Below are 15739 nucleotides of genomic sequence, written 5' to 3' on the forward strand. Positions count from 1 at the left end.
TTTATTCATATTTCCACAGGTGATACCGACTGCCAGCAAAACTGTTATATATACGGTATTCAAAAAAAGAAAAAAGAAAAAAAAAAGAGTTGTTTGTTTTAAAGACTCAATCCTGTTTATTTTTTAGATTCATGGTGACATACTTTCCTTTTAAAATTTTACATAACACAACCATGCAGAATTGTCTAAAATTTTCATTTGTTCTTTGAACATTTAAAAAACCTGATATTGACAAGAGATTGCCAAAAGCCTTCTGTGTGTCTGTTACAGGTTTTATAAGATGTTAGGTCTGTGTACCTTATTGTCTTTGAAATGTTCTTCAAGTTCGTTCAGTTTTATAGGATTTTAAAACATTCTGAGAGATTGGGCCGACATGAATCATTGCGACATTATTTGCCAGTTTGAAATGTTTGCCAACTTAAGTGCATCATTTACTCTGATTTAAAGGCGTAAAATTTGATATGAAATAGTAAATATTTCAGAATAGCTAGGGAGAAAGGAGAAAATTTGCTCCTTGTAATAACACCTGGGGAGGCCTTGTGAAGTACAAAAGTGTGTTGGAATTTCTTATTGACAAAACCAGTGGTTCTTATGGATATAAAGGAGACTTAGAATTTACTTAAATCAATAAACTGTTGAAATCTAAGGCATGGTGTAAATTCTGTGCATGTCCCTAGCTGTGATTTTACCATAGTGCAAATGCATTATCTCAATTGCTAGGTTTATGTAAAATTCTTCCTTTCTTTTTTTTTTTTCCAGGTGCAATATTGAATCATAAATGAAATTCATAGATAGGATATTAGTTAACAATTAAAATAATGTATTGTTTGAATTTTAAATTGAAATATATAAATAAACTCGTTATTTAGTAAACATTCATCGATTAATATATTACTCAAATTTGGTTCAAAGGAAAATGTCTCTCTATTTCAGGAAAAACAAAGACATTAAGGTTGATTTAGAGGTCCCCAGCCTGCCGACCTTTGAGGACAAGAAGAAAGACAAGAAAGAGAAACGGAAAGCAGACCGCCACCTGGTGTCCCAACCAAAGCATGAAACTCCCCCTCCCAAAGACCCCGAGGTACTGGAGCCAAATAGCAACAATTCATAATCTGTATATTACCATTTCAAAACTTAGGTATCTTTTAGTAGATATATGATAACCAAGGATACAAGATACATATTTTTACTGGTACCTGCATATTTGCATCATTGTAAAATAGGCACTTCAAGTTTGAGAGTACAATATACTTGTCAGAAATTTAGAATTTTTTTTAGATAGGAAAGCGTTGATCAGAATTTATTATTTAATGGGTCCGAGTTACACATTTAGGGCAACTTTATTGGCTACTATTTTGTATGAAATATAATTTTTACCACCTTTTCCCTACAAGAGACATAAATAGTTCACATGTTAGCAATTCTTAACATTCATCCCTAGATTATATTATGTCTTCAGTTAGTTGATTGCATGGAAATGTTTGTAAATTAATATGTATGATAGAAAGTAGATTTTTCTGTTTGCGTTCATATAAGTACTGTTTCCTGTTGTCAGCCCCTTGTGTTAAGAACTCCTCTGGAGTTTCCTAAAGAGGAAGAGGTGGATTTGGTAAGCAATATGTGAGCACTGGACAGTCACCATTCATACACCATTGCAATGTCAGATCTGTGTCATATGTCATGAACAATAGTTGTGTTTTGTTCGACGGATTTAACAATTAATTGTCATCTGTGATTATTGTTGCATGTTGGATCATCCTCTTAACATAATAGGTCTGCAGTGTTAATGGTATTCAAAAGTGGGCTTTTTAGATGGAAACTTTAACATCGTTGCTAGCAGGGTTTAACTTTAACCTCATTGCTAGTAGATTTGAATCATTTATGTTAAAAATTAACTGAATTAGCTTTAGAGTTACATGTCCTACTTGTGCTTTAATATATAATTATAACAAAAAGTCATGAAAACACATATACAAGTTAAATTATACCTAAAATATGTGAGCTTTATAAAAAAAAATGTTGCATACTCATTGCATGCGAAGCTTGTTAAATGTGTTTAATATATCTACAATGCTCTCATATGATATAATGGTAGTCTTTCAATTTTATTCTATTGGTATAAGACAACTGTGATTCCAATATTTTGGGGAAAATCAATATAAGATATTATAACTATAATATATATATATATATATATATATATATATATATATATATATATATATATATATATATATATATATATATATATATATATATATATATATATATATATATATATATATATATATATATATCTCTCTCTCTCTCTCTCTCTCTCTCTCTCTCTCTCTACCAGTATGTGTGAGTAGATTAGAGATACCTACAGTCGTATACAGTATGAGTTACAAATATGAAATCTTCTGGTACTTGTCTGATTGGGATCAGTTTTATGATTTTTTTTTTACTCTGTATAGGATGATTTAGATGACCAGCTAAAGCAAAGACTGAAGAATTTTGACTTTAACATTATGGAGATGATGGGAGAAGATTCTCCAAGGGTAGGCAACTCTTGTGAACAATTACCTATTGGTTAGAATATACAATGTACTTGTAGGTAAAAAAGTGAAAATGCCTAATGTTTTTTTTCCAATTTAATGGAGCAACTAATACATGTACCAATAATTAATTTTTCATATAATTTTAGCTTACATTCTTTAATGTTTAATAAAAGTTTTGAGACCCATGCATTCACTGTAATTTATTTTGCTAAATTTTTTCTTCAGAAAAATGTCCAGAAGGCTACATGGGTGACAGGGCGGCTAGCCTTGTCCCAGCAGTCCAGCCGATTCACCCTACCCATCGACATGGCACGTCTGGAGCGTAAGTCTCCTTAAAGAATTCTATTTCAAAATACTTTTGAATCATTTAGATTTGTATGGGTGTCAATTTTCATGAATTTTCAGGTCCATAGGGAACACAATTTTAAGGCTTCATTTTCATGATTGATATACATGTATATGACAGTAGATCAAATTAAATATTGGTTTATTGCAGATTTAAATTAATTAATGAGAGGTAATCAATTTTCAAATAAAAGGGCACCATAAATACATGTATTAGGGTATTGGGCAGGTTTTGATTCTACAGTAACAGATTTACCAATAATTTTTTGATATTATGCTAATCACCTTTATATTTTATATTATTAATAAATGTAATGGAGGCAAATTAAGTTGATATAATTTTGATTGCATATTATGTTATAGCAACTATGATAAAATATCTAATCTAATATTGCTATTAGAAATTGAACCCGCATGTAACAGCAATATCAACATCTGCTTTAATCATGTAGTTGTTTTTATTGATAAATAATTTCATAAAAAAATTAATCCATTTTTTGTAGAAATGACGCCATTAGATTATGTGAAAAATTTCTGCATCATCAAGAGGCGACGGAAAAAGCTTTATCAAGACATCTTTGTCAAACACAAAGATAAAACTGGCCAAATACCATTCAAGGTAGGCTCATTTCTATCAGAGAGTTCTCCCCCTTACATGTACATGTAGATACCATTTATCATTTACATTTACCTTGGAGCCAATGGGATAGAATTTATATATAAAATGCATTCATACATCAATGATATCTGGCTCTGCAAGGTGTAATAAAACATGGATGGGCTCAAGTTTGATCTCTATCTCTCTCTTACAAAAGAATAATATTATATATGGTGGAAAACTCCTAATATGTTAGACTGTGAGCTCACCAACAATGCCTAATATTCATTCCAATTATTTGCAGAATAAATTAAGGAATAAAATGAAGAAGAGGAAGTAGTTACATGCATGTATTATCTATAAATAATTCACAGGAAAAAATTAACTCCTGTGAGCATCTTAAGTAATATCTACAATTTTATAGGACCTGGAAAAAGCCCTGACAATGGTTTTGGTGAATACACTTACATCTGATGACTACAAGAGAATAGTGGAGCTCCTAGATATCTCGGATTCCACGCGCGTGGATGTGGATGGATTCTCTGCAATGGCTGCCCTCGCTGAAAGATTGATGTGTTCAACACATGTGTAAGTAGCAAAATCAAAATGAGAACTTCCCATTTCATCTCTATGTAATTTCATATAGAAGTGTTATTTTTATAATGCTTTAATTATTTGGAGGAAAAAAGAAAAATCTGTCATTTTGGGCAATAGGTATCATTTAATTTTCAGCAATTGCATAAGATTTTGTGCATAATTTTGAATGAAATTTGGCATTAATGTAAACTGTTTTCTGAACAATTCTTAGTTTGCATGAAATCATAAATGTTTTATGCATTATAAACATTTAATTGCCAAAAATGTTTAGTATTTTTATCCTTGCATTATGCACTATGACTATGTAAGCATTTTGAATACGTACTCGTATCTTTTAATTTAGAGTGTTTTTTTTTTTACCAAAATATCATGATCTTTATTGTTTTGTTACCTTACCAGTACTTTGATTTTTAAAAGCTTAATTCTTGTCTGAAGCACCTGAAAAATTGCATTTAGAAAGTTTATTGCATGATAAACAATTTGAAGAGTCTGTATTGACATATAAGAAACTCTTTCTTGCAGTGAGTAAGTAAACACAACCTCAGGGTTACCTAAAGTTTGTGTGAGCTCTGATGAGAGGTAGTAAGTCCTGGTGTTGTAGCATGCCAAAAATAAGTGTGTCACCGTAAACCCTTTCTTATTAGTAACACCTTCAATTTGTGGACATTAAAAAAATGTTATATGAAGTGTTCGCTTTGATGCTGTGCATTTTTGATACAACCTAGTGTTGACAGTAAGCTAGGTACAGACATTTTGTTGTCTGTCCAGCTGATGAATGCCTTTCTAACGGTTGTCAAGAAAAAGTCCAAAATTAAATACATGGACTGACTTCCATTTTGTTTTAATCTTTGTTTACTTACCGGTAATTGTAAAAGTAAGTGGGCTGTTTTATCCCTGCACCTATGCTTCTGTTGATCAATTCCTTAACCTAGCTGTTTTAACACTGTGTGGAGTTTTAGATACAATTTAAATTTGTTTATTTCAGAAAAAAAATTGACGCTTGACAAAAATTTTCAAATTGAAATGAAGATAATTCTTATGATTTTTTAAACTCAACTTTGATACATACCTAAAAAATTTGTGTTGTGTACCATGAACATAACCAATTTTTCCTTTTCTATTTATGATCAGTTCCCAAGAACAAGTGGATCAACCCGATTATCAAAAGGAAAAAATAGAATGTGCAGACTTCAGTGCTCTGGAATGGAAGTTAACAGGAGTTCAAGTGAACCCTAAAATTGTCCGGATTCTCAAGGAACTGAACTGATTGAACTGAGTAGGTCCGCACTGCCAGTCCCTTCAACATGGTCCATGTATCTAGTGTTCGGATCGAGATCCAGTGAGCAGCCTGTCCGCTCGGACAGATAGACTCAAGCTTTAACACAACATGCCCTGTTGATAGCAGCTGTGATAATAGATTTCTCTTTTCGTTATTCAGGCTAATAATTTCAGTCTTTTTTTTTCTTTCTAGAGAAATCTATTTTGATAGAGTTTAGGAGCATTTCTGTGATAAATGTAGAAAGACATTGCCCCCTCCAATTGCAATACACTGCATTTAAGAGGAAATAATCTATTAATCATTTGTAATTATTACAATACTCATGTCATCTCTAGCAATACAGTATAGACGAATGTCAGATGATTTTTAAAGAGAACCTCGGAACATCATATCACTCTTTAATTGAATTAAATCATTGTAGAACAGGATTTATTTATTTATTACAAGATGCAATTTTTATCAAATGATGAATAAAAAAAATCTTATAATACTTGAAGTCTCTCTCTATTTCTTGAACTTTTGGAACACCTGGTATACTTTATACCTTTATAAAAAGAAATTAGGCATGGTGCAAAACGTTGCCTTTTGGGGTTTGGGGTGAAATAAATCTTTACAGCAAACATTACCAGTACTACAGATTTTTTGGTTTAAATTACTCTATGTATGTACAATGTATGTATGTTAAACTTCCTAAATATCATGTTTATATTTCACAGTACATGTACTCCATTAATTTTGAACACATCCATGTAGCAGTAGGTGTGTACCATGTTACCATAACAAGGTCTGGTTGAATATAAAATTACATGTATTCTATTTCCAAGGGGAAAAACTCTGCTAAATTCATTAACTTGATGGCTAGGTCACCTTATATATAAGGAAATCCATGTCTACGAAAACAGCAGAGTTCCCTGGTAAAAACATGTCTAATAAACAGAAAAGCATTCACTCTAGTTGCCCTATTTATCTTATGATGGAGCATAAAGAAAGTAACACCACTTAAGTTGAACATATATCATATTTATTTGTAATATATACATGTATTAATAATATCATAAATACATTTTGCAAATAATGCATAAATAAAAAAAAAAACCCACTAGCTAATAACATCTACAAATTGCAATATCCTATTCTATGTCAACACTCATACCCTCAATCACTCACAACACTAGTACACATGCACTTGCTTTCATTCACCACTCCTATTCTACGACACAGCACTATGTTTTCCTTTTATGGACGGAACAAAATATCACAGACAGCTGATGGATCATCAGAGAATTAGACGTCTCTGTCGGGTTTGTAAAGTTAAAAAAATTCATTCAAAGACTTGCCACGAAAAGCAACTACCGGTACACGTAAAGCGAATAATATACAGCAACGTTCAATCTCAGATCTGCCTCCAGCTCAACTCTAGTATCTAATAATTTATACTTTATAAATATGACTACCAAAGATGAAAAAAAAGTTTGGCACAGAAACTATATGAATATATGCTTTTAAAAGAAATCAATAAATATATTTTCATTTTAATACAGGAATACATTTGTAGAACTCTAAATGGACGGAAGAAGCAATACTAAATGTAAAAAAAAAAAAAAAGATCTTGCCAACTCATACTAATTTTAAAGTGTATCAAAACATTTTGATTAAAAAATATGTATAAATTCCAAATTAATAAAAATACCTACTTTTAACAATCAAAAGATAAGAAAATAGCTACAATATTTACATGTAATAAATCTAGAATTTAACATAAAAAATTTATAATTCATAGACATTAGACAGCTTTTACATATTAATTAATATGAACATATTGTACATGGAAGTCACTTGATATGAGGTTATTGCAAAAATATCTAGCATAATAAATATAGGTGTTCAGATATATGTTGTAATGAGAAGGGAAAACAAATGATTTAAAAATTCTTCATTATTCTTGCAAAATTGTTGATGTGGATCTTAACCAGGGCATACATTGTACATTTAATGTTTATTCTTGCAACATTACGGTATTTGACCATGGCAATACATACAACACTATAATGCTGATTCCATGATTACACATGAAGCACGTGTTCCATTGAGAATCGGTGACTACACAGATGTCAATACAAGTAATGTAAGATGAGTACTATCAGTAGAACATGAGTACTATCAGTAGTGGTTATTGTCGTGGACAGAGTACCAAGCCTCACGGGGGTGATAATACCTGTCCAAGTTACCGTACGACCTCCCCAGGTAGATCAGATCCTGAAACAGACACATACAGGTGAGAGAACAATAAGATCTACAGGGCGTTTCCTGTGTTTAGTGCGTGGTATTGAGGTCCTTCATCGGAGAGGCTGGCCGTTTAGTCAGCTGCTGATACGATTTGCTAAGGTGTATCAAATCCTGAAAAAAATCAAAGTCACACACATATAAGTCACATTCTAACATCAGCTGTGGCTCTTTTGATGAAAGATATTTTTTATAAAAAATTTTTACAATCATTTAAGAATTTTATTTTTATATATGGTATTTGTTAAAGTTATGAGAAGTACTAGTAGTTTTGTACAAGTTAAATCTAATGTGATGGGTTTTTGATATTGAAGAGTTTTTTAATTTTGATAAAGAGTGAGAAATTACAATTTTATATATTGAATAGTGTTCAGAAAATCAGCTTGGATAAATGAAAGTATAAACAATTAGAGACGTGAGAACAAGAAGCTAATGTTAGCATGTTTGTAAATGAAAGCATGTGTCAGATCCCAGCAGTTGATCCAGGTATTTATGTTCATGCTAGCACCACCATCACACCACCACCTGTCAACAAACTGTAACAAACAGCATTAGCCAATCTCTAACTACAGAACTACGCTAAGCTGAAGGATGCTTTCCCTAGCCAAAGATGAAAAATCAATAAAATGGCACACTCCTTTCCCTAGATGAAAATATTAATAAAATGTCAATCGGCCAGTTCCCCCAAAACATTTAGGTTTTTAGTAAAACAAAAAATTGTGTTATTTTTCATTTCTTCGTTCAATATGCATGTACAGGGATTTGATTAATGATATTTTGAATCAAAGACAACACAAAAAGTATCTACCAATTGTTCTTTGGTGTCCTCTTTTAGAATTAACAGAAAAAAATTAAACTAACAAGTTTTTTAATATCTATTATCTAGAGAAAACATCCGATTGAAAATACATTGACTAAGCTTTCATGCAGATTAAAATAAAAATCAGAAAGATCAGAAATTTGAATAGAATCAAAATATTGTAATTAGTACTGAAGGAAATATTTTAGAAGTAACAGTAAGACAATTTAATACATAAACTACATGTACATGCAATATTTTCTAGCTTTTTTAAAATTAATATACACAGTCTTCAGATTACTGCAATTTTTTTCAAGGAAATTTCAAAGAAATTTTCATCAACAAAACATACATGTAATACATAACATTACATGTACAAAATAAACAATAAGAGTGCAGAAACTAAAGAATGAGGACTGAAGCCTGTGTAAATATTTTAAGAGGTAGCGATGTAGTATGCATGTTGAGTACAGCAGTACATACCTTTGCCTGGTCGGTCAGTGAGTTCTGGAGGCGTGTCATCTCCATCATTTTCTGTGACATCATGTTCCGGTTCATCCGCTGGTGCTGGGCCACTGTCTCACTGTCCATTAGTCCCTCCTTGGACCGCTGCTCTAGGAAATGAGCCAGCTTCTCCCGGTGTGAGGGCTGGGGTAGGGACAGGGGCTGCAACAGAGAAACAATCATTAAAGCAATAGAGCAATTACCTATAGAGCAACAACTAATAGAGCAACAACCAATAGAGCAACAAAGCAACACCAATAGAACAACAATCAATAGAACAGAGCAACATCAACTGAGCAACAACCAATTGAGCATAATTCAATAGAGCAACAATTAATAGAGCAACAGAGCAATATAGAACAACAACCAAAAGAGAAACAAATAAAGTACTGATAGAACCACAAACGTCATGTACTTATTGACTGGAAAGAGTCATCACCCTTCATACCAGATGTGCATCAAATTCCATGTGAAGTTCATACTTTAAAGCAGTCAAAGAAATTTAAAATCAACTAACAAAAATAATATCATGATATGCTTTTAGCATCTTTATAACCAGGAGAATGCATTTGTATGACGATACACTGTGAACTAATTCCTATTTGAAGATAAGGGGGACCATTGCTATGACCCTTGTGCCTATGTACTTACTGTACGATAGAGTGATGGATTAGACAGGTCTGGGACAGAGTAGGAGTTGAACTTGCTGCTTTTGAGAGCACTATTTTCATCCTGCAGTAGAGCAACTTTGGCTTTCAGTTGGTTGATCATTTTTTCATTCTTGATTTCGCCTTCAACTGTGGAAGCATTTTGTTGAATCATTTGTTTCTGGTTCTGCAAAGAAATAAATGTAATGGTTCTCTCCTTACACACCATATTTCTGTATCACCTAATGGTCATTTATTTTTAAAATGTTTCCTACCATATTTTTCATGCATTGTATTAAATTGTAAAGTTTTTGCTTAGGCATGAAACATGTATCTCATGAAGATGCACTTCCTAGTGGGAATTTGCTCATACCTCAGCAAGTCTCCTGATTTCTCTCTCGAGCCTTGAGATCTCGTGGTTCTGGACCTCACCCCGAGGGCTGTACTCATAGTGGGGAGAAGATCCCAGTTTGTTGTTGTATTGCCTTCAAGGGAAAAAAGAATGTTCACTCCATGTGGATGATCAAAAATAGGTTTCATACAATTCATATAACAGTAATTTAACCACAACAATGTATGGAGTATGTATATTTGTGTTTTCTAGCTTTCATTCCCAACATTCAGACATCCTCCACCCTTCCTTACACTACCTTGAGTTAAGAATTGTGTGTTCCATGCGACTCATCATGGAGTCGGTGGTCTCTCTCCACTTATCATACTGATTTTGTACAGTCTGTAAGTCCTCCTCTCTCTGTTTTATTACCACTAAGCATTTTTTATATTTCTCATTATAACTTTGCTCTTGCTGTTGCAGTTTTTGCTCCTGTTCCTAGTAAAATTAATTTAAGTTTTCTTAAAATTCGACATAAGCAGTGTTGTCTGCCTTGCAACACCTGTGCTCACACACTACATAGAGTGATAGATAGAAAGGACAGCATTCAGAATACACCAATAGTGTGAAGGTTATTTGCATATTAAATGCCGTCAGCATTTGGGAGATTTTTGATCCATGTCATAGTTTTTGCGCAAATAATTAACCTAATTTTGACATTTTTTTGATATTCTGATGATTGAATGCTGAGCCCTCTACCCGTGTGTTTTGAGTGAATGTGTGTAACAGTGTGTGCAGTACGTGCCACCATCTCCTTACATTTGATTGTTGGGTTTGTGCACATTGTAGCCATTGTACTCCAGTGCTGGCATTTGCTGCAAAAATCAGAAAATTATTCTAATGTGCATATTGCAATAACAACACACATCAACACATTTTAAAATTATTATCCAATGCTTTTGTATTTTAAAAAAAATGTTTTTAAACAATCTAACTTGTCCATCTATAGATTATTTTTCTCAGTAAACTGGTACCGCTGTTTGAGATGTTTGGGATGTTTGAGATGTGAGGAGCGGTGTACCTTTATCAAACTCTGCTTCATCTTGTCCAGTTCCTTGTTCTTCTCCACCTCTATCTCCTGCTTTACTTTCTGTACAATGTCATCCTACATTAAGAACATCATGGGGTCATACATCAAAACATCAGGATGTTGGATATCAAAACACAAAGATGTCATATATCAAAACAGGGTGTCATAACAAAATTTCAGGATTTTATATAACAAAACAACAATTAAACTAGGAATTATATAAAGAACTATATATGATAAGAGTTAAATTTGGCCCCCATAATTCGCCATTTTTTAAGTGTTTCGGGTACAATAAAATGTTAACTAATTTTTTCGAAGAGTTGATATAAAATATATTTTTCATCTATTTATTTGATTTATTTTCAATCACTGGCAGATTATGACGTCAAAAGTGACGCCATATCTATAATTCAATCAAAATCAGCCAAAAATTGACATTTTTCTTATCTATTTACGAATGGGAAATATAGAACGCATGCTTGAATAAGGAAAATTTGTTTGTCACTTATTAGTCTTGGCTAGATACATCTCTGATTAAAATATTTTATTTGTTCAAGAATGCGCTCTATGTTTTCGGAAGGAAAAACTGCTTGAAAACAAGCTGTTTTACGCTAAAAATGCAAAAATGGCGGGAAAAGGTTGTCTTTACAATGTCATATTTCTAAATTGTGGGCACTTGAACCAAAATGAATATCATGTAAACACATCACATACATATCTGTACTAAGAAAACAAAGAATGATAGTAAAATGATGATGTTCATTTTAGGGGGCCATTTTAGGCCCTTATCATATATAGTCATTTGGCTATTTTGATGTGATGTAGATTTGATTATGTTCATAAATCTTATGACTTAATATTAGTTTTCTTTATGCATGCAAGTTTTAATTCTTTTCAGAAATTCTTTTTTGGTCTTTATTCACACCCTTCATGTAATGTAACAATAATAAATCACTGTGGTTTTCCATTACTAATTAATACCTTCTCTCGTTCCACTCTCATTAGAGCTGATTTCTGAAGTTCTAATTCTTGTTTCAATTCTGACACATGATTACGTAGGTCTTGGTTGCAGGCCCGAAGGTTTGCCTGGAAAAAATATACATGGAGGGTTTAATACATGTGTATGTACCTTTTGAATTCTACACCAATAACAATTCTTAAATTCTTAAAAGTACATGATAAAAATATGAAGGCATTAAAATGGTGAAAGTGTAGAAGATAATTATAATAAAACAGGGTTTGTTTAAATGGTGAAAATGTTCACTGCAAGCAAACTGTACTTATCAAAATAGCAAATATCAAAATAGTGATAGAATTCACTGCAAATGTGTCTTGCACATAAAAAATATAGCCAAAATATTAGACACATTAGCAAAATGTTCTACATATGAAAAGATGTCAAAAGAATAGAGACATCATCTTTTTATACACAATTCAATTCATTGTATATATAAATAAATTCAAATTTATAACTATTGTGGTTGTCAGTGACTTGGTCTGCCATGGAATGGTAGTACCTGGCAAAGCTGTGTACATCAATGACTCAGCAAAAATAGCACCTGCCTAGCGGTGGAAGAACTCCAGTTCAAAACCATATTGCAATTGTTTAATCACAAAAATAATTCCACATGTACTCTTTGTATAGCATACAATGAAATAATTTTTCCACAAACATACCTATATGTACAAGCTAGTATACAAAATATTTAAGATGTACATAGTTTTAAATTTAGAAAGGAACATATTAGCAAAGAATTGAAATTAGTGACATATATTCAGAATGAAGAGCTAATAAAGATTACACAATTCTAAACAAATTGTCATTAAACCCTTCCCCATTAGCAGACGGAGATGCAAGTCTAAAATATCCATTGTTTTAACGATCAATTATTAAAGAGAAGTGTAAGCTTCGACATCTACAGAATACAAGGCAGCAATGTTAGACAGACAATGCGTATTGTACGGATACAAGAGAGTCGTCAGCATTGTTATGATTGTGATGAACAAACCTCTTTATGTTCTGTGGGCTGAATCTATTGTAGAATAAAAACAGGACTGAATGAAACACATACATGTATGAATCAGCCATCCCTTCAACTCTAGCACTGAGATTTTCCTCCTCTTGTTTAACACTCTGACACTGATAAGTCACTTATTTGTGCCATATTTATTGGGTACAATATATTGCAAAGAAGGATCTTCCATCTTAATGGCTATATATACAGAAAAAGTATTAAGCTCTCGAGAACTTTCTTCTCTGTAGCCCTTAAGATGGAACCATACCAGTAACAACAAAATAAAAGTTAAAATGAATGCTATATATTGGTAGGTAATGAAGCCTTATAAACCTCAGTCACACTCACCAGTGCTGCTGTGGTTGGGGTTCTACTTCTGCCATTGGGAGTGTAACCTCCATTTTCTACTTGGAAGCTGTAAAACATGATTAAAAACAATAAAACTACTGTCAAGGAAACAACGGCAGTAAAACAAGGACAAAAATTATCTTTATGGATGACTAACGAGCTGATCTGCTTTGAAGTGTAGAAGATAGAAGGAAATAACTTCTGAAGTCCTTGGCCTTATAACCACTACATTGTAATTGCTTTGCCATCATAAATATTGACTGCAAGAAGATGTCAATTTATCTATATTGAACAGCAGTAATCAGTAATTTATGAATACTTCTTTTACAATGAATTACCAGTAACTTTTTAAATCTTATTTATAATGACCATATTACATGGTCGTTGTTTATTAAGTTTGAGTCGGTTACTATTCCACTTTATTTATGTGTTCCATACTTTTTCAGATTAACCTTTCTGGGATTGTTTCCCAGAATTCCTGAGTTGCGTCTGCATTCCTCGTTGATTTCATTGACAATGGTCCTCTCGACACGGTCCAGTGAGTTCTCCAGCTCCGGCCGGACGTACAGCTTCCTCTCCGCTCGCAGGTTACACAACTCCTCCTCCTGCCTGCGTATCGTGTCCTGTAGTCGCGCTATTTCCTGTTTATGTTCCTGTTTGAACAGTGAAAAACAAACCATTACTGGAAGCCAATTCACTAAAGGATTTGTTACTAACAGCTTTTTTTAACACAGTTCCTCACAAAACAAAAGTTTACTTCCGAATTGGTTATTTTTAATTAAACTCAACTCCATAATATCTGACAAAACGTTATTGTACAGCATATTATTGGACTGCCATTGTTTACTCAGCACACTAGATATTAAGGCATTAAACATGTTTCAAATCTGGTTCTAAATAAAACTTATTTTCCAACCTGCTTTAGTTTTTCCCTGACTCTGTCCATCTCTTGCAGCATCTCATGCTTCAGCTGGTCCTTGGCTCGAGCCACAGCCACCATGCGATCATGAGCTGCCTGCTTGGTCATCTGCCGCTGCTCCTCAAGGTCCTACAAAACAGTAAGATACCATGATGTTTAATAGACATTACAGAGATAATTGTTATTGGCTGCTTCAAATCAATACACATTTACTTGATGTATTTTGATAATTCTAAATGGTTTTCTCACTCTCTCCCCCTCTATCTCTCTCTCCAAAAAGCAAGCCCCTTTATATAATTTTTGCTGTTGAATTTACTGCAAAGTACTTCAATTAAAAAATAATTATAGTTTGATGTCTGATACGAAAACAAATTGCATGCTACATGAACCACAATTGAAATGTTAAAGAATGCTGATAGAGCGCTTACGGCCATCCTTTTTATTAAATGTTGACTTTACTCATGAAAAATAAATAAAATTTCTGTTTAAATGTTGATTCAGTTCAGGATCCAAATATTTACCATTCAATATTATTCACATAAAAATAAATTGTGAACGAGGGCTTAGCCATGCACCAATTTAAGAACACTAATACATTATTGGGCATGGTCTACAAATTCAGTCATTATGACATCGGAACAGATTAAATAGATCTAAGGCTTAATTTAGCCATTTAACTTTTACATATCTTTAAGTCACAGAAGTTCTTAAGTGAATTCTCCTTAACAGACTTCCAGTGTTTGGAAGAAACAAGTCAGTATACAAAAGTCTGCTTTTAACCCTGGCATTGTTTATTCAATATTCTTTACTATCAGCAGAATTTTCACAGGGGTCATTGCATGGCTAGCAGTGTGTGCAGATAATATAGCATACCCTTTTGAATACTTATGGTCTTACCTTTAAATTTGATGATATTGAAAACAAGTTTACACAAGAATTTTATACACTCCCTAATATAAAACTTGAATGTAGTTTAATGTGGCATAAAATATTTCATTACTCTGTTCGATTAAATAGACCCAAACACCTTTACACCCGGTGCTAAAAGCTATGATGTAAGAAACAAATGAACGACAATATGTTGTATTGATTTCAAGATTGTACTTTACATTGTTGGGTGGAAAAAGAGAATTCATTTATACACTTTAAAAGAGTTTGTGTAAGAACTTGTAATTGTTATTTAATACAACAATCCCCATTGTCCAAAATCCATATTAACTTTTTATTAACAACTCCGCTGTAATAAAAAAAAGTGTTTGAATCATTAAAGACAAAGAATTTGCAAAACAGATGGTGAAAATTTAAATGAGCCGCAATGAAACTGAAGGAAGTATCATGGCACTATATATAAGAACTGTTGAAAATCTTTAACATAATAAAAAACTGTTTATTTAAACCTTTAAACCAGACTTCTTAAATCAAGCAAATAAAAATAATTCATGGC

At 32.6% G+C, this 15739-nt stretch overlaps 2 protein-coding genes across 45 annotated transcripts in view; one reads left to right on the forward strand and one right to left on the reverse strand.

The window, feature by feature from the left end:
* The window catches only part of LOC105331026 (serine/arginine repetitive matrix protein 1), a 35496-nt gene extending 29641 nt beyond the window's left edge, over positions 1–5855 (forward strand). For 26 of the 28 annotated variants that reach the window (XM_066080198.1, XM_066080201.1, XM_066080202.1 and 23 more), the window contains 7 exons: positions 934–1081; positions 1556–1609; positions 2457–2540; positions 2766–2862; positions 3389–3504; positions 3908–4071; positions 5212–5855. In XM_066080198.1, coding sequence (XP_065936270.1) covers positions 934–1081; positions 1556–1609; positions 2457–2540; positions 2766–2862; positions 3389–3504; positions 3908–4071; positions 5212–5347 — 799 coding nt within the window. In that variant the 3' untranslated portion in view covers positions 5348–5855. The remainder of the gene's footprint in view (positions 1–933; positions 1082–1555; positions 1610–2456; positions 2541–2765; positions 2863–3388; positions 3505–3907; positions 4072–5211) is intronic. The other 2 variants (XM_066080203.1, XM_066080208.1) reach the window with 1 other exon arrangement.
* Positions 5856–6363: 508 nt separating this feature from the next.
* Positions 6364–15739, reverse strand: part of LOC105331031 (trichohyalin) — a 53451-nt gene continuing 44075 nt past the window's right edge. For 12 of the 17 annotated variants that reach the window (XM_066080235.1, XM_066080233.1, XM_066080227.1 and 9 more), the window contains 11 exons: positions 14293–14424; positions 13815–14029; positions 13377–13443; positions 13023–13046; positions 11995–12099; positions 11005–11088; positions 10243–10421; positions 9966–10077; positions 9597–9779; positions 8925–9107; positions 6364–7615 (listed from right to left, as the gene is read on the reverse strand). In XM_066080235.1, the coding sequence (XP_065936307.1) occupies positions 7520–7615; positions 8925–9107; positions 9597–9779; positions 9966–10077; positions 10243–10421; positions 11005–11088; positions 11995–12099; positions 13023–13046; positions 13377–13443; positions 13815–14029; positions 14293–14424 (1380 nt within the window). In that variant the 3' untranslated portion in view covers positions 6364–7519. Of the gene's footprint in view, positions 7757–8450; positions 8471–8924; positions 9108–9596; positions 9780–9965; positions 10078–10242; positions 10422–10742; positions 10799–11004; positions 11089–11994; positions 12100–13022; positions 13047–13376; positions 13444–13814; positions 14030–14292; positions 14425–15739 lie in introns of all 17 variants that reach the window. The other 5 variants (XM_066080237.1, XM_066080229.1, XM_066080239.1 and 2 more) reach the window with 5 other exon arrangements.

This window comes from Magallana gigas, chromosome 3 (genome assembly GCF_963853765.1).
Source record: "Magallana gigas chromosome 3, xbMagGiga1.1, whole genome shotgun sequence".
Classification (NCBI taxonomy): domain Eukaryota; kingdom Metazoa; phylum Mollusca; class Bivalvia; order Ostreida; family Ostreidae; genus Magallana; species Magallana gigas.